The 20,300-nt window shown below is 44.6% G+C and overlaps 1 protein-coding gene across 3 annotated transcripts in view; it reads left to right on the top strand.

Annotated features, from left to right (window-relative positions):
• The window catches only part of FAM168A (family with sequence similarity 168 member A), a 216,613-nt gene that overhangs the window by 106,086 nt on the left and 90,227 nt on the right, over positions 1-20,300 (top strand). For all 3 annotated transcript variants that reach the window (XM_075742626.1, XM_075742627.1, XM_075742628.1), the window contains one exon: positions 3,165-3,252. In XM_075742626.1, the coding sequence (XP_075598741.1) occupies positions 3,183-3,252 (70 nt within the window). In that variant the 5' untranslated portion in view covers positions 3,165-3,182. The remainder of the gene's footprint in view (positions 1-3,164; positions 3,253-20,300) is intronic.

The raw sequence follows: 20,300 nt of genomic DNA, 5'->3' as shown, positions 1-20,300 counted from the left end.
CACCCCCCCCATGCAAAGAGCACCATTCAGCACATTTATTGAGAGCGTAGTCCAATGTCAGGCATCATGCTGTTAATTGGGTGGCCAGGCACCAAAAACGGAGCCTAGATATTGACTTTTCTCCTGGGAACACAAGGAGGGCTGGATGGGATCAGATCAAAGGTCCTTGCTGCCTAAAAGCCTGTCTGGAAGGCTCTTGGGGAGAGGAGGAATTGCTCTGTTCCTTGGAAGGCTTTCCAAATCCCACCATCCCAGCAGCGCGGGACATGGCGAGGGAAGCAAAGCAACTAACCAGCCCTTTTGCTTGTGTTGAATCTACCACACAATTATTTCTTCTAATGCCTCCACTCGCTTGGGTTGTGAGAAAGAGTGTGTGATTGCTGCCTCTCCACCTTCTCCAGGTCATTTTTATTTATTTTTTTATAGGTGACTGTCACATTCCCTGCCCCACTGGGCACTTCTTGTCTGGGCTTGAAGAGTGCTATTAGTGATTTAACAGTTAATTATGGCCAGGGAATCTCTGCAACTCTATGACACCTCTCTCCTTTTTCTCTCAAGTTCTATTTGTGGCATCTGTTACTTAAAGCATCATGTACCAGTAGTAATCTTTAGGCTACGTATATTACCAGGGTTTTAATTCTGAACAGTACTGCACTTTGGAGGTGACTCCCACCGATTGTGGTGGTGTTTCCATGTGCAAAGTGGTTTTGGTGTGCGTGAACCAGATTTCTTTCGGAAGCTTCATTCCAGTTGCCCATCACACATTCTGCAACCCCTCATAGGACGTACTGGTCCATACCGGCGATGGACATACCAGTAAAGGATACTGGTGATGTCCTTTAGACAACTTCAAACCAAGGGTCAGGTGGGGACTAGATTTAAAACCAGACTAAATCTAGTCCAAGCGCAGAGGATGTAGCTGTAGGAGCCTCAGCACAAAATGCTTTGGTTGCCTGATCGTGTCTGATTCCACCAAAGTGTTTATTAACGTAGACATATCTTTGGATTTTTATAGCGCTTTTCCTTGTCAGAATATTTTATGACCATTAAAAGTTTGAAACACCTTCTTGTCTTATTCCCACTATTGATGTGGAATCTGCATTGCAGGGTGATGATGGAATTGCATTGCAAAATGGAAGTCATTAACAGAGGCATTTGGGTGAAAAGGAGGAGGTTTTGGCTTCCTGGCTTGTGTTTAGAGCAGTAGAAGATACTGCTCATGCATTGTGTCGTGCTGGGCACTGCTGGGCACCTTGTTACGGCCAAACCATCTCCTTTCAGATGCTTTCAACTTACTGAAAAAGTAAGGTGAAACATGTCCTACGTGTTTTGGACAGGGAGAGGCATTTCACTTTGGTGCCTTGTCACTGATGATTTGTTTGAAGAAGTAATGTACGATAGAGGTGTGGTAGGTGGCCTGAAATTGATTTTTTTTTTTTCACTAGAGAAAAGAAAATAATTGTCATGAATATAGATTTTTTAAAATTTCATCTTCATATGAAGAAATCATGTGTGTTCAAAGCAGTGGTAGGTTGGCATCATGTAGCATATGCAGACACACGGCACGTTGGGTTGTGTGGTTTGAGGTATATGTATGAATGCGTCCTGTATCTGCCACATCCTACACCAGAATAGCCTCCTGTGTTCCACGGGATCTGTACGGCAGCCCAAAAGCCGTTGGACGTAAGGTTGGACGCTTGCAGAAGCTGGTGTTCACCGTCTCGGAGATAGATGACATTGGGTTTTCTCCTGGAAACAAGAACTCAAGCCAGAAGGCAAACACCCGCTTGCCAGGGGCAGGCTCACCAAGACTTGCAGCACTGCCTGGGGACACGAGGACCAAATGGCATAAACCCCTTATATTTGAATGTAAATCCCCAGCTGTAATGTCTCATGGATGTAAAGTTTTGCACGGATTTTCCTGTTGATCTTCTTAAGAGCTCCATCGTGCGTTACTGAAGCCGCTGGTGTAAATACATGTCTCTGTGTAGCTTTCTCTTCCAGCTCGCTTTATAACCGTGCTTTCCTTTGCTTTGGGAATTGCTCCTTCTGTGCTATCTTGGGGGTGGAGGGAAGGCTAATTAATTAAGCAGTAATTGTTGTCAAGTCAATTGGTGCTAACATTTAACATTTGACTTGTTTACTATCCGGAGGTAAAGCGGAAGGAGTTAATGATCTAACAAATTGTGCATCCATCATGAGAGACTTGTTTGGAAAGAATGGTTTTGTTTATGAACTGTAAAATAATAGATTTTAAAGAAAAACCCCATATTTTGAAGCAAGATCGTTGAGTTCTTGTGTGAAATTGTCACTAGATAGCTGCGGAGACAAATGCGTCGCCTAATAAAGCTTAATGACTGATTTTCCCATTAATCAGAACTGAGAATGTGCTTCATTAAGATAATTAACCGAGCCAGTTGCTTAACTGACAGTTAGTAGACACAAATTCCCAAGTTACTTGCTTTCCTCTAAATAAAACTCACAAGAAGTTAACCTGGCACTGCTTCATCATCTTTATTGGAGAGAGAAACAGAAGAGCTGTTAAAATCTCGTTGCCTGTGTTAAGCCCGTGACTGCATCTCCCCATCTGGGACAGCGGTGGGTGGCCCTGGGTGCTCTACCCAGCCTTGCACAGGACCCAACCCTGGGGCTTGACGTTCTTGTAGTCAGCTCACGCTGAAAGCTTGCAAATATTTGCCTCTCTCCATCTCGCCAGCAGTAAACGGTCTTTTATCTGCTAATTTCTGAAAGGTCAGGTCTTTGTTGTGGTTGTTTTTGTCATCCAAGAACTATTAGCTCCTCCAAGGAGGAGAATTCCTTGTCTGAATTTGTGGCTTCTCCTCTTTGTTCATTGCAAGCTAGAAGTGGGGTCATGAGTCCTGAGCCCCCTCAAGGCAGGCATGTGTAAGATTAATCTGCTCCGGTCCATTTGTAGGCAGAATATGCAGCGCTGAAGAAGTTAGGGGAATTAACTGAGAGATCCAAAACTTGAATTATTAAATATGCTATCTGGTTGTAACATCTAGTTGTAAATCCTTTCCTTCGCAGCTCTCTGTGTCTTGAATTATAACATGGTGATGCTAGAAGAGAAGACTCTGCACAGAAGATAACTCTGGAGCTAACGTAAGGCAGTTGTCTCAACTCTGCTTTTCTTTTGTCCTCAGAGTTCCCAGTCTTCCACCATGAACCCTGTTTACAGCCCCGTCCAACCTGGGGCTCCCTACGGAAACCCGAAGAACATGGCGTATACAGGTAGGACCGGTGTTCAATGGCTCTTTCGTGAATGTCCCTATGCGGTGGTGAGAGCAGATGATCATTAATGAGTGGTTAATCCCTTAACGAAGGGAGAAAGAGTTCCCATCAGGGAGCCAGATGGGAACGTGACTTGCAGGAAAAGCTCTTCAGGAAAGCCAATGCAGTAAGGTTGGTGGGAAGAAATGGACCTGAATTTATAAGTGGAGGATGCCCTGGAAATCCTAAAGAAAAGGATCAAAAGGGAGTTTCTTTAGACAAAAAAAACACGCAAGAAGTTGCTGGGGGAGTCAGCTGGGAGCTGGGCTTGCCTCCAGAGCTGAACTGAGTAACTCGGGTGCACGTCCTGGAATAATCCTGCTGTAGAAATGAGGATCCCACAGGAGAGAGCCCGTTATTTGGAGAACGTGCAGTTATTGTTACAGGTGGTGATTCAAACTACATTATTGGCTGGTTTTTTGTTTTCAAGTTCCACTTTGGTTGAGTTAATCTTACGTCGAACAGCGAGTTGGATGTCTGTTTGAAGTCCATCTTTAGAACTGAGTTGTCTAAAAATGTAATCTTTAATACTTGAAAAAGGCACTGAAATATGTTTGCCATAATTATGTAACTAGTGGGGAACTAAAGTGTACTGATATGGAAAGAATTTTGCGCAGAGAGAAATAGTGCTTTGGAAAAAGAAAATCTCAGCTTAAGTGTATCTGTGGTTTTCCCCGTGGATTATGTTTACCAGCAGTTGTTTTTCTGATCTTGTATAAGCACCTTACAAAATCAGCCTTGGAAGATAGTTCAGTCTAACGTTTTGGTGAATGTAATTAGCTATTAAGTGTCATATTGTGTTAAGACTTCCTTCTTTATATTTACATTTCCAGTTATATGTGTTGACTTTTACCTAATGTGTGAAATTGCTTGGGAATGTGCTTTTGTGGAGGAGAATGGTCAACAGCAAATGGAAATGAACATCAAATACTCTTAGCTACTTCATTTATAAAATATTCTTATTGACTGTGGTAGCTATTTCAGCTGGTAGATCAGCAGGGCTGGCTACATCGCTGCGAAGAGACCTGGCTCATACTCTGCAGAGCGGAGAGTTCCTCAAAGGCGGTTTGCCCCATTTTCATTCACCCTTTCTTTTTCCCCATCAAATTTATGCATGCTGCTTTGTTGGAGATACTATAGCTCGAGGGAACTTTGGTCTCACAGTCAAAGCACTAGAGTCTTGGGGAAAAAAAAAAAACCCTCTCTGTGAATAACAGTCTCTTCAAAAATATCACCGTTGTAAGAGGACTGCAGACTCCAGCAGTGCTTGGGTGATAGAATGAGCTCATAAGTGCACGGTTATTTTCCTGCACTAGAAAGAACAGCAATTTTGTGCTTTCCAGCACAAGGACGGTTTGGACAAGAGTCTACTTCTCTCCCACTTTACCTTTTTTTTTTTTTGGGGTTTTTTTTGGCATGTGTTCAAAGCCCCACCTTAATATCCATTCAATGTAGATTTTCCATATCTGCTTTCATACAATCCTGAATGCTTCAGAAGCTACTTGATAAGACAATTCTATTTAAATATTGGGGTGCAGATTGAACAGCGTTTGTACCTTGACCTTTCTAGAAGGAGAATTTTAGAGGGTGATTTCTGGCTTAGATGAATGAATTCTACATGACTGCCTTCTCAGTAAGTCAAATGGCAACATAAATAGGATATTATCTTCTAAAATAACCTGCTGATTAATCACCATGAAGATTATACTGTGCACTTCAATATATAAAGCTATTGTCTGCCCAGGCCAGCTCGTGCCAGCTCTGGTAGGGATCGTGGTGAGGTGGCCCCCATGAGACTGGTTTCACCTCAAACCATCGGACTTCAGGCATTTGTCTTCCAGAGTTTGCGGTAAATGAAGAGAAATCAGTGGCAGATGTGCAGGATGACCTTGGAGAAAAAAGTTGGAGGCAGATCAGCCTGGAAAAATGTAACAAGGTCCTTAGTTATGTCAATGGAAAACAAAGAAGAGAGGATTGAAGTGACTGCTTGAACGTAGGACACCGAAGCAGGTATTGAATCATTTTAGCGCTTGGTTTTTCCATTGCACAGGTGTAAGGTAAGGAGTCAGTGGGCTGAATTCTTACAATGAAGTCCCAAAATAGATAATAGGTTAAAAAGTGTTTAAACGAAAAGCTATTTTCTTTGCTAGGCAAATAATATTACAAAACCTTTTAAATATGAATTTATTTGAATATTTAATGAAAGACCTAATGTTATATTGTAAAAAAGGGGGAGAAAATTTAAATTCTATCCTTTTAATAGAAAGACAGGCAACTCCTGAGGTTGGTATCAATGGTTATTAAAAGAAGGTTGCCGTGTCTCCTGCATTACAAGTGCCAGGCTCTATCTAATTTTTTCTTTCTGTGCTTAGATTTCATTTACATTGATTTAACTTACATCATTTAGCTACGTACCGGTTTCTAATGTAGCCACAAGCTATCCTGGAGGATATTTAAACTCACAGAGACAAACAGAATGGACTTTTCACAGGAGAAGTGTAAAGTTAAGGAGTTTGTAGATTCTCCCTTCTCACGTTGCTTTGAAAATAATTGCTAAGGCATATGACATGGTAGATCTGGAGAGGACGTTGACTGTCATCGCGTGTGCAGACCCCTTCCATGGCTCTTCAGGGAATCTTTTGACACCATCTCCCATAACATCCTCATAGGCAAGCTTAGGAAGTGTGGGTTTGATGAGTGGACAGTGAGGTGGGTTGAGAACTGGCTGAATGGGGTGCATGGAGAAGAGCGTGGCCAGCAGGTCGAGGGAGGTTGTCCTCCCCCTCTGCTCTGCTCTGCCCTGGTGAGGCCACAGCTGGAGTTCTGTGTCCAGGTCTGGGCTCCCCAGTTCCAGACAGACAGGGAACTACTGGGGAGAGTCCAGGGGAGGGCTGCGAGGAGGATGAGGGGCCTGGAGCATCTCTGGTGTGAGGAAAGGCTGAGAGAGCTGGGGCTGTTTAGCCTGGAGAAGAGAAGCCTGAGAGGGGATCGGATCAACACTTGTCAATATCTAAAGGGTGGGTGTCAAGAGGAAGGGGCCAGACTCTTCTCAGTGGTGCCCAGCGACAGGACAAGGGGCACCGGGCACCAACTGGAACACAGGAAGTTCCACCTGAGCATGAGGAAAAACTTCTTCCCTCTGCGGGTGACCGAGCCCTGGGACAGGCTGCCCAGAGAGGTTGTGGAGTCTCCTTCTCTGGAGAGATTCCAAACCCGCCTGGACGCCATCCTGTGCGACCTGCTCTGGGTGATCCTGCTCTGGCAGGGGGTTGGACTAGATGATCTCCAGAGGTCCCTGCCAACCCTGACTGGTCTGTGATTCTGTGGTTCTGTCCTGGTAGCTCCTTACAGCTTTGGGGCTTAACGAGTGTCTCAGCCCTGATTGGCAGCTGAATGGAAGGGTTCGCTCGGAGCCCCTAATTTGAAATAGCACGTCAGCAAACCGTTCCCACAATCGCTTCATGAGACAGAGTGTACAAGATCTGTCCCAAAATTTTGATCGGAGATCTAATTTGGGATACAATATAGAATTTATACAGTATAAGATATAGTTGTTTTAAAATATCATCTTTTTGCGGTAGTGGAGGACACTGAAAAAAATTAATGCCAAGCTTTATATTAGGCAAGAAAGAGAATAGAAAACCCCTGAAGTGTAATAAGGTTGAGGTACAGGTTGTTAGCCCTGGGCTATGTTCTTGGTTTGCTTTAGAGTTCAGGTTTTTTTACCCCAAATCTAGTACAGCACGCGTGTATTATTTAAAATTTTGTCTTTAAAGATCATGAATAAACCATTAATTTCTAACCTTGTGGAATAAAACTCAGGTGGGATATATACAGAAAGAAGACAAGGATGGTAATCAGGATACTGGCAGGTTGAATTTTATGCTCTTGTGGGTTTTTAGTGCTAAATGTGAATGGTTTATATAGAATAGATTGCTTTTGGTTGAAAAAATCAGTTTTAATCCAATTTTCTTCTCATTCTTATTTCTTTGTTGTTTTTTGCATACCTGGTGGGCTAGTGAGAGAGGTCCATTTCAAGATAAATAAATTTTTTTGTACCAAATTGGCTGCTCGTGTGTTGGGGAGAATGGGAAATCCTTGGCACATACTCAAGTACTTGATGTACCATATGTTTATTCAGATTCTTAATTTTTCCATTCTGATCTTCCTTAAAGAAAATGTGAAGAACAGTTTATTTCCTAAATGATTTTTAAATTGTAGCCTGAATTAGATGCTATTTTATTGGAAATTATAATTAACTTTAAAGATGAAGTTTTCAAATAGAGTTACTAGGTGAAACAAAGTCCGAATGTTCGTCGAAACGTTCCCCATATTTGAACTGACAGATTTATTAAGCAAAGCTGGTTTCTCATGTAGTTAGTATGTCTCGTTTTTTGGGATCCTTAAGACCTTCAGATCTGTTGGGTTGCAAGCTCCTCCCCGTTTTGCTTCCTAGACTAGAGTAGAATAAGCCTTGTGCGTTTTCTGCTAGCAGTGCTCTCTTGCTGTTGAATGAGCTGGTTGTTGAGCTGAGCTAAGGCGACATGGAGAGAATATTCTCACTGCAGACGGAGCTACGTCTGCCCAACGCTGGGTTTGTGCTCCAGCAAGTCCTGGTTCCTTGTGCTTGGCTGGTGTCTGCTTCCACTTGGCTGATTCGACGTGGTTTAGAACGTCAGCAGCAAACAGTGGTTGAGTGTTGTTTACTATTTAATTAAAAGACTGTAATTAACTTGTATCTTCATGTAAGCTTTCATTTTAATTGAGGTTAACTTAAAAAAAGTATTTAAGGACTCTCATTTGCTTTTTTATTATTTGTAGAATTCACTTTACCTGCCCCAAATGTAAGCTGCTGAACTGCCTGGTTTTCCTTTGCCGCATTATCCTTCCCGTTTTCTTGCGTCCACTTTTGCTAAAGCACCGGTCCTGCAGCAAATAGATTAGCTTGTTGGCGCGGAATCAAGATGAAGAATTGGTTTCTCCTGTAGCTTGTTTGACTTCAAGCGTGAAACTATAAAAGTGTTTGTTATAGCTCACACTATTATCATTTTCCCTACCAGAAGCTGATTAATATGCTGATAAGATGCTGTGATTCATGAACCTTCAGTAGACTGACTCTATATTCCTTGTAGTTATTACTAAATAATAAATGATAATAAAATCCAAGAGCCTGAAGATGTGAAGCTGGTTAGTAAATCTCCAAGGAGTTTGTATCACACTGCTCTAGTGTATGACACTCTCCAGGTCCTGCTGCAGCAGCAGCCTGCTCAGGAGCTTCCGTGCTCAGAAGAGACGCTCCCCAGCTCAATTTTTGCTGATGGAAGCCCTTGGTTTGCTTTCCACAAACAGCTCTGTTCAGGCTCTACGTGCTGCGAAGCAATATTTCTGTTCCCGTCCCCCCCAATTATTGAAGGTAAAGGAAAAATGCTTTTAGTCAGTAGGTTATCTGACATTTTAAAAGGAACAGGGCAAGTTCTATTTTTCTAGTTTCTCACTCTTTATCCATTCAGAAAAACCCACTAAGCAATATGGATATATTCTCTTCTGTTCCTTCTTTGACCACAGATTACTGATGATACTCTTCCAGATGGTTGTCGTCCTCCACCTTTTCCCACATCCAACCCTCCACTTGCCCTCTGAAAAAATCCACGCTGTTTTCTTTCAGATTCCTTATACAAGTCCTAAATCCCTGCTGTGGAAGTGCGCACAACATTTGACCCTGCCTAGGGTCTCTCCAGGTCACCCAGATTCAGAATTTTTTTGCCCAGTTTTAGATACCTGCAGTCTGGATGCCGGTCTCTGAGTGATCCCCTGGGATTTAATGGTAACGGGCAAGAAAAGAACATCTCCAGTGTGATCTGAATGTCCCAGAAATGCTCCTTTCTCTCGGATGCTGAAAGGTGTACTGATGCCTGACTCAGATGTAGATATCTACCCAAAGTGGCCTCTTTTTGGTCTTGAGTCCCACCTCTGGGATTTCTGTCTGAATTATTTACTGCAGGTCTTCTAAAATGGTAAAATCCATTTTAAAGAGTTTCTGTCTTGACAAGGTTATGTGCCTGGATCTTGGGTGGGAAGGGAAAGGCAAACCTACCTTCGGAGGTGAGTATGTGTGGGGCAAGGAAGGATGGTAACTCTTTTTCTAGGCTGAATACTCCCACCACGTTTAAAACATGGACACCTTGCCCACCGAAGGTGAGCTGGGATGGTCATTTCTCAAACACAAGGTTTTTGGCTCTCTAATCCCTGCTGCCTGTAGAATCACAGAATCATTTAGGTTGGAAAAGACGGTTAAGATCACCAAGTCCAACCGTTAACCCGGCACTGCCAAGGCCACCACTAAACCATGTCCCCAAGCACCACATCTACACGGCTTTTAAATCCCTCCAGGGATGGGGACTCCACCACTTCCCTGGGCAGCCTCTTCCAGGGACTGACAACCCTTGCCGTGAAGAAATATTTCCTGATCTCCAACCTCAACCTCCCCTGGCACAACTGGAGGCCATTTCCTCTTGTCCTTTCGCTTCTTACTTGGGAGAAGAGACCGACCCCCACCTGGCTACAGCCTCCTCTCAGGGAGTTGTAGAGAGCCATCAGGTCTCCCCTCAGCCTCCTCTTCTCCAGGCTCAACACCCCCAGTTCCCTCAGCCGCTCCTCACCAGACTTGTGCTCCAGACCCTTCCCCACTCCGTTGCCCTTCTCTGGACACGCTCCAGCACCTCAGTGTCCTTCCTGGAGTGAGGGGCCCAAAACTGAACCCAGCACTTGAGGTGCGGCCTCACCAGGGCCCAGTACAGGGGGACGATCGCTGCCCTGGTCCTGCAGGGACTTCAGTCTGTCCCCGAGGCCATCAGTCAAGGTCATTTGGACTAGTGAGGATGTTTGGTCCGAAGCCACATAGGTCACTGACCTTCCCACCTCTTCAGTCTCACTCTGGGAAGTGTCAGGGATACACAGCTTGGTGGCAGCCGAGGACAGCGTGGCAGAAAGCAACAGCAAGGAATCCTCAAGAAGGAGGGTCCCACCCTCATAAAGGGTGTAGAGAAGACAACCGAATCTTTGTTTCTTTCAGAAACCAGTAGATCACTGGGTATGAATGTGAGCTGTTATCATGAAGAAGCTTTTGTTGGGTGGCAGTATTCGAACGGCCTGATCCTCTGGGTCTGATAAATAAAAACGTGCATTTCAGAGTCCCGATATCTAATGCACTTGTCCTGTTGACAGACAATTAGCCACAAGTAGCCCCACTGCTACAGGCCTGTAAGGAGGTTGCATCGCCAGGCACGCTGCTCAGTGGGTGCTGCTGCCGGGGCCTCATCTCCAGCTTGCAACTCTCAAGGGATTTCACCCAAAACGTCTCCGGATCAGCGTCGCTCTGTCTGGGACAGTTTATCCTTCCAGGAGGCAGCGCCTAACATCCTTAACTCTGACCAGATACAGGCTGGGAACTCAACGCTCTTCTGCCTCTGTTGCACGTAAGACTTGGGAGTCCAGATAGCTGTATCTGAACGTGACGGATGTTCTCGTTCTGGTGGCCTCTGCTTCTCCCAGGGCTCTTACCTGGTTTGTCAGGTGGAGTCCCCAGCCTTCCCATGTCTTTGCAGCAGGGATTCCCCTGTCTCTTTAGCTAAAGAACCTTGTCTCTTTTGCTTAATTCCTTTTTCTCTTTTGCTAATGGTTCATTTCCATCATGCATTCAGGTTTCTGTCCTGGATTTTCTGCTGCTTCTCCACTTGGTTTTTTTTGGTTTTTTTTTTTTTTTTTTCCTTTGGAGAGGACTGGAAGGTGGCACCCTCCCATCGCCCCTTTCCCTGATTTTTTGGGACAGGTTATCAGTCAAGCACCTCTGCTGCTCTTCCGGTCCTTCTCCTCCTTGCGTTGCTCGTTCCCTGGAGTCTTTCACTCCATCCCAGCTATTTTCCTTCTCTTTTACAGCCTGTCAGCCTGACCCAGCTGGCAAACACCTGCGCGGGGCCGGCAGAGCTGGACTCATTTCACCAGGAGGAACCTGACGCCTTTTAAATAAAAGGTCTTTGTGTGACTGGGTTCTGTTTAGCTGTATTTCCAAAGTGGATTAACCTAGACTGCCCAGAGGCGCTTTTTAGCCTCTGCAGCACACGAATGTGAAATAAATATTCAAGGGTAGCTGCTCGGCAAGTTTTATCCTGCACAAGATTCACCAAAGTATTTTGGGGAAGCAGAGGAGTAAAGCAAGGAAGACTTTGAATCACATGTGCAATTCATCTGTTATCTTTCCTGCAAGATCCAGTATGTTCTTCCTCAAGTAACAAATGCATCTTCTTCATTTTAAAGCACAAAATAGTCTTATTCCTGATGATTTAAGGAGAAGTCCTGGCTAAGAGCTTTATCATTTGTATGTAGAAAAGTGTGGTGTCTCCCTGAGTCACTCGTCAACCGTTTTTACACTGTGTGCAAGGTCTGGGTTCATTTGCTTTCCAATTTAATTGATTTTCCTGCTTCTTCAAGTGGCAATCTCTCTCTGGGATTTTTGAGAGCATCGAGAAAAATACGTGAAAGTAATGTAATTTTAATTTACGGTACAATGCACGCGTGTGGTTATAGTTCCAAGATTTTGTGATAGAGAATGGGTGTGGCTGGTAGGCAAATATGCGACTCAACCTGCTAATTACTGGGGGTTCGTGTTGGTGCAAAGGCATCGGTTCCATATTTTTCTTGTGTGTCTGAAATCTTGGAGATCTTTTGGAGAGATTCCCGAAAGGATTAAGGATTTGTGTGAGCTGATGCTCTTACATTTGTGACCCATGCTCGCAGGCTGCACAAGTCTGAAGCAAAAACCGTGCTGACATCATAGTCTAATTCTGTCTAAATCTTTGCAGAAAGGTGGAGGACAGAGATGCAATCAACTTCACTAGGTTGCTCAGCACTGGTTGCTGAGGATGGGTTTCCTCTAGGATCCTCCACACCTTTGCTATTGCACGTGCGTGAGCTTTTCGGATGTGGAAAGCTCCAGCGCTTCCTCTGGCACTTCAAGCTCTCCCACCCGTGATTTGCGTTCCCTCCGTAGGACGTCCGCACGCTCCAGAAGAGCGGGATGCAGCTCTGAGCCGGGCTGTTTGCTGCCCTCCCAAATTGCAAACTCCTAAGTTTTGGCATTTTTTTTTCCCCCAAGGTGAAACGACAACATTTGTTGGGACATAATGATTAACAGAGGGAATCGGCATCATCTGCCCTCCGGTCATTGGTTTTGTTGGCAGGACAGGATTCTCACGTGTGTTTTTATCCTAATCTGTATCATTTGTATTCGTTGTTGAACCTCAGACACAACTGCACATGTGAGGATTGACCTGATTTACACTTGACTGTTCATTTAATTTATTGGTATGTTGAAAGCCAGTACCTTCCAATTTTGTAGAAGACGGAAGGATGTTCCAGTAGGATTTCTACTGTCGGCTTTTAATCCTCCTTTGCATGCTCTTTGCAGGACAAAGATAATTCTAGGCTTGATTTCAGCCTTTCTTATTAACTTAAAATTAAAATTTTGCTGCATTATTCTCTGGAAAGGCTGAGCCTTTGATAACAGATTAGTTCTTTGGCCGAGAAAACCAAGTTCTTTCAGAACCGCTGTGTGCAAAGAGGATAAATCAGACCTTTTTCCCCCGTTCTTTTTGGGATTCCTCAGCACGTTTGTGGGGAGTGCAGAGGAACACGAGGCAAATGGCTTTGATGCTGAAGCAGGCAGGGTTGGGGTGCTCTCCTCCTTACCTTTCCTTGTGAGATCTACGTGCATGTCTACCCCATCCATTGATTGGGAAATGCCATTTCTGGATTTAATTAGGTGATCCATTACTTTCTGGTTCTGTAAAACAGGAATTTTAAACTGTGTTCAGGGTGTTGAATTGATTTCAGGGTGATTAAAAATGTATGAAGTGGGTACAGTGAATATTTTTCCTCTGGCGTTTCTTCATGTTTATTAATTGGTGTGTATAGTGCAGACAGGAAACTCATACTTGACTGGGAGAAGAATGAGCTCTGACTTGTGTAGACTCTTGTTATTTTTACGTTTAAATGCATCATTTTTGTACCGGAATACTTCCCAACAACTCGCTGAATTTTTCTGTGTTGGAAGCTGTTTGATATCCAGTGGTCTGGTTGATCAACGATGGCTAATTCACCGTCTTTGTAATAAATTAACTCATGGACTTTCTCGAAGCCGTAAAAAGCACAAAACCCCTACAGAAACGAGGGACAAGTTTTCTTATTTGGGGAGCGAGGGAGAAGGGAGCAGCAGAAGGGGTTTGGGTGAGATTTGGGTTATTTATGAGCGTGGGCAATAGCTGGAGGCTGTATTTGGGTGGTTCTCCTACCAACAGCAGCACCGTTGGACAATGGACATGGCGGTCACCGCGCTGCACTCACCTATGGATGGACGCAGGTTGCTGTGCAAAATGGGTCTTGGTAGACAGAAATGTGGATGGCGTATACCCGTGTTTCAGGACAAAAGACTTCTTTCTTTATAGTGTTAGAAATAGAGGCTTAGTAAAGCTCCTTTGAAGAAAATAATTCGTAACATCACGTTAGAGATGTTTGTAGGCTCAGCTGGTTTGGAGATTGGTCCGACTGATGTCAACCTCCCAAGGAGTTTCACAGAAACTTCGGGAAACATCCTTCACCCTTTGTTTTGTAACTGTTCGTACAAGGTTTTACACGCTTTTGAGTTTCCCTGTGTTGTAAATAAACAGAATAGTCTCAGATCTTAAAAGCAAACAAAACTCATGTTATGTTTTCCTGAATGACCCCATTGTGTGCCTTTTAATCCTATGTGCTCGGTTCGTACGTGGAACTGGTTTATGCTCTGCCTCATTTCTTGGCTACAATATTGATTTTGTTTTTCCCTGTAGTGGAAAAGAAATAAAAAGATTAAATGACTAGGGCTGAAGAGGGCTGGAGAAAATAAGTATAAGGCAGAGAAGAAAAAAACCCAAACCCATAGGTGGAAAAAAAGAGATGGCCTTGGAAGCACGTTTTGAAGGGAAAAGTACTCCTTCATTTAAAGAAAATAAATAGCGAATGGAGAATTTTCCTGTGTGTCAGTTACTTCTGCAGAGTATTGGCACATAATCTGAAATTCTTCACTCATTTGGGGAAGAAATAAGGTTTATTTTTAAGCATGAGCTCTACCAAAGCGCTCTCTGACATAGCGTGTAGACAAATTCTAACTAGTGATTTGTGCTTTTAAAGTGTATATTCAGTATTAAAATTGGCGAATGTAATTTTTTTCCTTGTCTTATTTCTTAGTCTCTATATATCATAGAATGAGACTTTTTTGTGGTGGCTCTGTTAAATTATAGTGTGTTTCCAAGCCATCTTCTTCTTTGTTTTAGCTGTAGTTGTATTGTTTTACAACATTTAAAACTTCTTTTTCTATATATTCCTTTTACTTCCATATAGTTTCCTATATGTTCCCTTTACATCACTGCTGAACAACGAGGAACCTTTGTATAGGCACTCAAAGATCACGTTGGCCGTCTTGGTATCGTGTCTGTGGCAGTTCGGTTCTCCGTGCTTCCAGGTCATGTTGCCAAGTCACACTTAATATACCATACATCAAATCTTAATCTTTTTTTGGCCTTGTTGCTTTCCAAACCCCCATAATTATTTCCCCTCTCCCCATAACTATCTCTGCATGTCCAGTTCGCTGATGTGGATGATGTTCCTACTATGAAGCCCCTCCACCGAGAGGTGGTTTTAAGAACCTCACTCCCCTTGTTTCCAATCTAGCACACCTCCTTTCACGAAGCCATGGTGTCTCTCCTCCAATGGTAGCAATTGTGGAAAAAAATACTATATTTCAGTTTTTTAAATCCTTCTTTCTGGAGGTGAAGAGTATCAGCATGGGCTGGCAGGAGTCCGTCAGCAGCCGCTAAATGGGTCAGTGATTCTGCGCAGAACGCTTTGGGAGCCTCTGCCATGGGCACCGTGGAGCTGGAGTGTGACCTTGTCATTGTGTGAATTTGAGATTGGGGTTGTTCAAAAAAACAAAACAAAAATGTATCCTAGCACCGAAACCCCACGCCTGCTTGGAATCTCTCAGTTGTAAGTTAAAATCTCACCGAGTCTAAAATAAATGGCTTTTTCTGCATATTTTTTCTGTCATTTGCAGTTCAAATTCATATCCTCGCTTGTTTTTCTCTGTGCATACTTGCACACCACACATTCAATACCTCTTAAATCCCCAGGTGCTTCAATTAAATCATTGAAAATAAGCTCCAGTACTGCCTCATGATCTGTTGAAAACCCGTAATATTTGCTGCCTTTCCTCCTCCCCTTCCCCCTTATTTTTTTGTCTGGCACAGCAAGTGAGTGGTTAGATACTCGTTATACTTTTGCAGTCTGAAGGTAATAAATTAAAATTTTGTGGCTTGACTTCTGGAAACATGTTTGTAGATTAAATATTGAATTTTTCTCCTCTCCTGGTGCACAATTATTTTTTTACACCGTGCATAGTCAATGCGATACAGTGCAGAGGTCTGTACGTACAGAAATGTGATCTGGTACGGGGTCGTAAAAGACTTTTATAAGCTTCAGAAATAGTTCCCCAGTTTGTACCAGATCTGTAAATTACTGAGTCTATTTTTCTACTGTGCTTTATACCTAACATCTTGGTTTAATGGGGATCAGCTTTCCCAAAGTGGCGCGGTTGAGCTCTGCCTTGTTAATCTGTTTTCTGTTTGCCTTAGATTTAGCCTCGTCTGAAACCGAAATCCGGAGTTGCTTATATGCAAACGCGTTCGTATACTTATTTTAAAGTGCGTGTGCCTGCCTTTCCCTCTCCCTGCGCTTGCTGGCATTCGGCCTCATTTCATCTAATGCAGTACTGGGCTAGAATTTTAATGTCTCTGCGGCCAGCGATGATTTATTAGATCCCAAAGCCCTGGCTCAGAGTGCAGGAAGAAAATATTGCATCAGTGAGCTGGCTTGGCACTGCTCAAATAAATGAGTCCTGAAAGACTCTTTAGTGTTATGGCCTTTTTTTCCTTCCCCTCTCCTCGCCCCCACCGGTTCTTCCCCTGTCCCCGACCCCTGAATTTCTGCTGATGTTGAGAAGTGCCCGTTTCCTTGCAGGAATTGCCTTCTCCGGGTCTTTTTACGTTAAACGCGTTTGTCAACAGCCTCGTCATACAAAGCCCTTTGAATCCCCGCGGTCGCTTCGCGTGGGACCGAGAAGGAGCTGTAATCCTCAAGTTGGGAAAAAATGAAGCTTTTGTGGCAGGGCACAGGGTTGGTGAGGAACTGATCCTGCTATAGCATTGCGGTGCATGGGGAAGATGTCCCTGTGGTCCTTGTCCTGGCCAGCACGTAGTGCCATCAGCTCTATGCTCAGCACCTCTTTGGGCCGGCACGCTGTCAGAGCAGCCCTGTGGGTCACTGTATCTTGAGCTCTCCGGGTTTTTAGAGTCTTTGGAAAACATGGTTTCTCCATTGAGCTTATAGTATCCAATAAATCTTTGTTGAGCTGGGAGGAAAATCACGCTACTGCTTGAAACGTCCCTGCAGGTCAAGGCGTGATGAGTTATGTGTTTTCTGTCACTATGGGTTTTTTCTCTTGTATGTGCTGATGGTGATTTAATTTTGTAAGTACGTTTCGCCCCCTTCACAGGACAGGAATGAGAGCAGTAAACATCGGCGTTGTCATTGCTGCACCACTGAAAGGACCAGGTTTTGGCCATCTCTGCTGCCAGTATCACTGTGTTCCTGGCCACCCTACCGACATGTCACTGGTGCGCGCTCCTCCGTGGGGCGGCCACCTCTACTTGTTATTTAAAGTAGAGCATAAAGGAGCAAATCCAACTGCTTACAGATAAGCCAGCTGTGTTTGCTGCTGGTGCTGGTGTCCTAATGATGCTCCTCGTGTCACCAGCTGTAGGGAAGTGTTGGGTGGAGATGATCAGTCTCCTGTGGGCAGAGGGGGACGTGAGAGTTGCGTTAGGTGGGCAAAGCTAGCTGTCGTCCACTGCTTGTTCAAAATACTGGGGGCACTTCTTGCATCTGCAACAGAGGCTGTCATGGAATCACAGAATGGTTTGGGTTGGGAGGAACCTTCAAAGATCATGTAGTCCAACCCGTTGCCTTGGGCAGGGACAATTTCCACTAGACCAGGTTGCTCAAATAATAGATCATAGAATGGTTTGGGTTGGAAGGGACCTCAAAGCCCATCTAGTTCCCACCCCTGCCACGGGCAGGGACACCCTCCACTAGCCCAGCTTGCCCAAAGCCCCATCCAACCTGGCCTTCAACACTGCCAGGGGCAGCCACAGCTTCTCGGGGCAACCTGTGCCAGGGCCTCAGCACCCTCACAGGGAAGGATTTCTGCCTCCCATCCCATCTCCATCTCCCCTCCTGCAGCTTCAGGCCATTCCCCTTGGCCCGTCACTCCCTGCCCTTGTCACCAGCCCCTCTCCAGCTTTCCTGGAGCCCCTGGAGGGACTGGAAGGGGCTCTAAGGTCTCCCCGCAGCCTTCTCTTCTCCAGGCTGAACCAGCCCAACTCTCTCAGCCTGTCTCCATAGCAGAGGTGCTCCAGCCCTCACATCATCTTCCTGGCCTCCTCTGGACCTCCTCCAACAGGTTCATGTCTTGTGTGTGGATCCTGTCTTAGCACTGACCTGGGGAATCCCAGCACTATAATATTTCAGAGAAGAGCAGCAGCCTGGGACCACCACCCCAGTGCTGGCCATGCTCACCTCCAAAGGTGGTCCCCAACAGGTTCCTTCCAGAACTGTTGTGCAGAATGGTGGCTGCTGTCAGCCCCACAGCGCCTGGGGACAGGTCTTTTGCTTCATGAGATCATTTTGAATCTTTTCATGAAGGAGGAGAATAAAGAAGCAATCAGACTGAAAGGGTGAGCTCTCAGAAGACTTGAGTTGTAGGCAGCAGTTATTGGATGTGAGGGTTGGAGGGAGAAGTACAGGAATGAAACCCTGGAGTAATGACAAGTGAAGACCTTCGTATCTCATACTTGAAAAATTATGTTTAGTAAATAACCAGGGGCAGCTTCAGCCTTACACTTGATTTGTTGCCATCCATTTACACTCAAAAATGATGTTGCTGTCTCTTGTTATTGGAATCCTAATGTATTGCAGAGAAGAGCATCCGTCTATAGGGAGAAGTTGTCAATTTTGGCGGCATTCCCAGGAGATGCAAAATACTGTCAATGAAATCAGATAGGGGAAAAAAAATAGATTTTAATAGCTTAAGAATGGGTTGTTTAATTCAGAAAGATATGAGCGTGTATGCATCTGAACTTCTCTTTACCTCTATTTTCTTCTTATTTCAAATGAGTAACTATTTCTTGAGGTGACGACTGTTTTTGTGTGTTGAAGGTGTGGGTAGAGGTGTGTGTACTGTTCAGGCGTTCTGTTGCCAGAATGTTTTTCTCTCCTCTGAAAACAGTTCAGGAAACAGTAGTATAACTATCGTAGGAATTCCAGGGTGAACAGAGCAGTTTTTCATAAGGGAAGACACAGTAATGATTATGTGGTGTTTAAATAGGGCATGGTTTGCTTTGAGCCTGTTAATATAATTCGGGGTTTAGGACTGCTGGACTCAGACTTACGGTGCACACCTACAGCATCTCACTGAATGCATGAGCAGCAGGTTGGTGACTCGCAGGTCTCTTGTAGCCCTCTAAGACAAATTGAGATCTTTGGTGGGGGAGGGGGATCATTCTTTGCAATTATTTAGCTCTTTCTATTGGCTTCGGAGAGTTTAGGATAACAGCGCTTCTCATGCGGGGACCTCAGTTTGGTGCTTGACCTTTGGTATGTGCATTTGAACCTGGTAAGTGCGTCTCTTGTCCTCCAGCATCTGACCCCAAGGTGCAAGGAGTTAAATCGTAAAATCAGTGGTTGACGTCTCCCTGTCTGATGGGAGGGAGAGAGAGGAAATGCATTTCTGCTTCTGTGTCCAAGCAAACACTTGAGGGTCAATGCTGCTAGCTAGCTGTAAGTGATGGAGGCTACAGGAGGATCCACGTGTGTAACTCTCTGTATTTGATATCAGTTTCCAAAAATGGTGGGGATTGTCCATGCCGTGCAGTTTGTTGCAACGTCTCTATCAAAACACGGACGAGACATGTAGAAGGGGAAGGTGACATTAAAAAAACCCAACACGCCTCATCTTGCTTATTCTGTCATACTCGCACGCTCACAACCCCGAGATGAATGTATTCACAGAGTCTGCCGGGACTACGTGCATGCTGGATGGAGAAGACCACATGCAGCCGTCAAGTCCTCATCATGTCTCTTGGGTCCCCCTTGATGGACAAAGACCGGCTGGTTTTTGGATGCGCCGTTTCTGCCCTTTAGGAGTTGATGCTGATTGGGATCTTTCTCCTCTTCATCCTGTCTTGCCTCTTGTCACTCATTAGTCAACATTGCTGATTTACTTATGTCCCTTTTTCAATCTATCTGGAGATCTTACGGCTCTTGTCCTTTTTTCTTCCCTAGTTTAGCTGTCTTGAGAAACTGGACATACTGTGACTTTTAATGTGCTGCGATCTTAACGACCTGCTGACACAGGTGCCATCAACACGTGCTTTTCTCTTAACCGTTCTTCTGCTATTTTTTCCACACAGAGCTGCGTTATTCTCTCTGGCAGCCATGGGAATGCCTCCACTGAGATAAAATCTTAACATTTCCAAATTATGCCGAAATTCCTGAAGATAAATGATAAGCAGTAGTGTAAAAATGAGTGGCTGATGACAAGTGTGTATGAAGGATAATGCTTGTTGAGTTCCCGTTCCCCTTGAAGGGAGGAGGGTCCAGCGGGCATGGGGCTCGCATTTGCTTTCCAGCTTACCCAGTGTTCCCACACCAAAATCCTCTTGCCAAAACGCAGGGACTCCAGGTAAAGAGGGAAAGTTGGCATCAGCATGGCCTTAACTAGCTTGGTCCTATCAATTGGTCGCCATTACAATGATAAATCATTCAAGTTGCTGCTTCCCTGAATGTTAGCGGTGCTTCTACCAGAG

This window comes from Balearica regulorum, chromosome 1, assembly GCF_011004875.1.
Source record: "Balearica regulorum gibbericeps isolate bBalReg1 chromosome 1, bBalReg1.pri, whole genome shotgun sequence".
Lineage (NCBI taxonomy): Eukaryota > Metazoa > Chordata > Aves > Gruiformes > Gruidae > Balearica > Balearica regulorum.
This window is presented reverse-complemented; position numbering and strand designations above follow the sequence as displayed.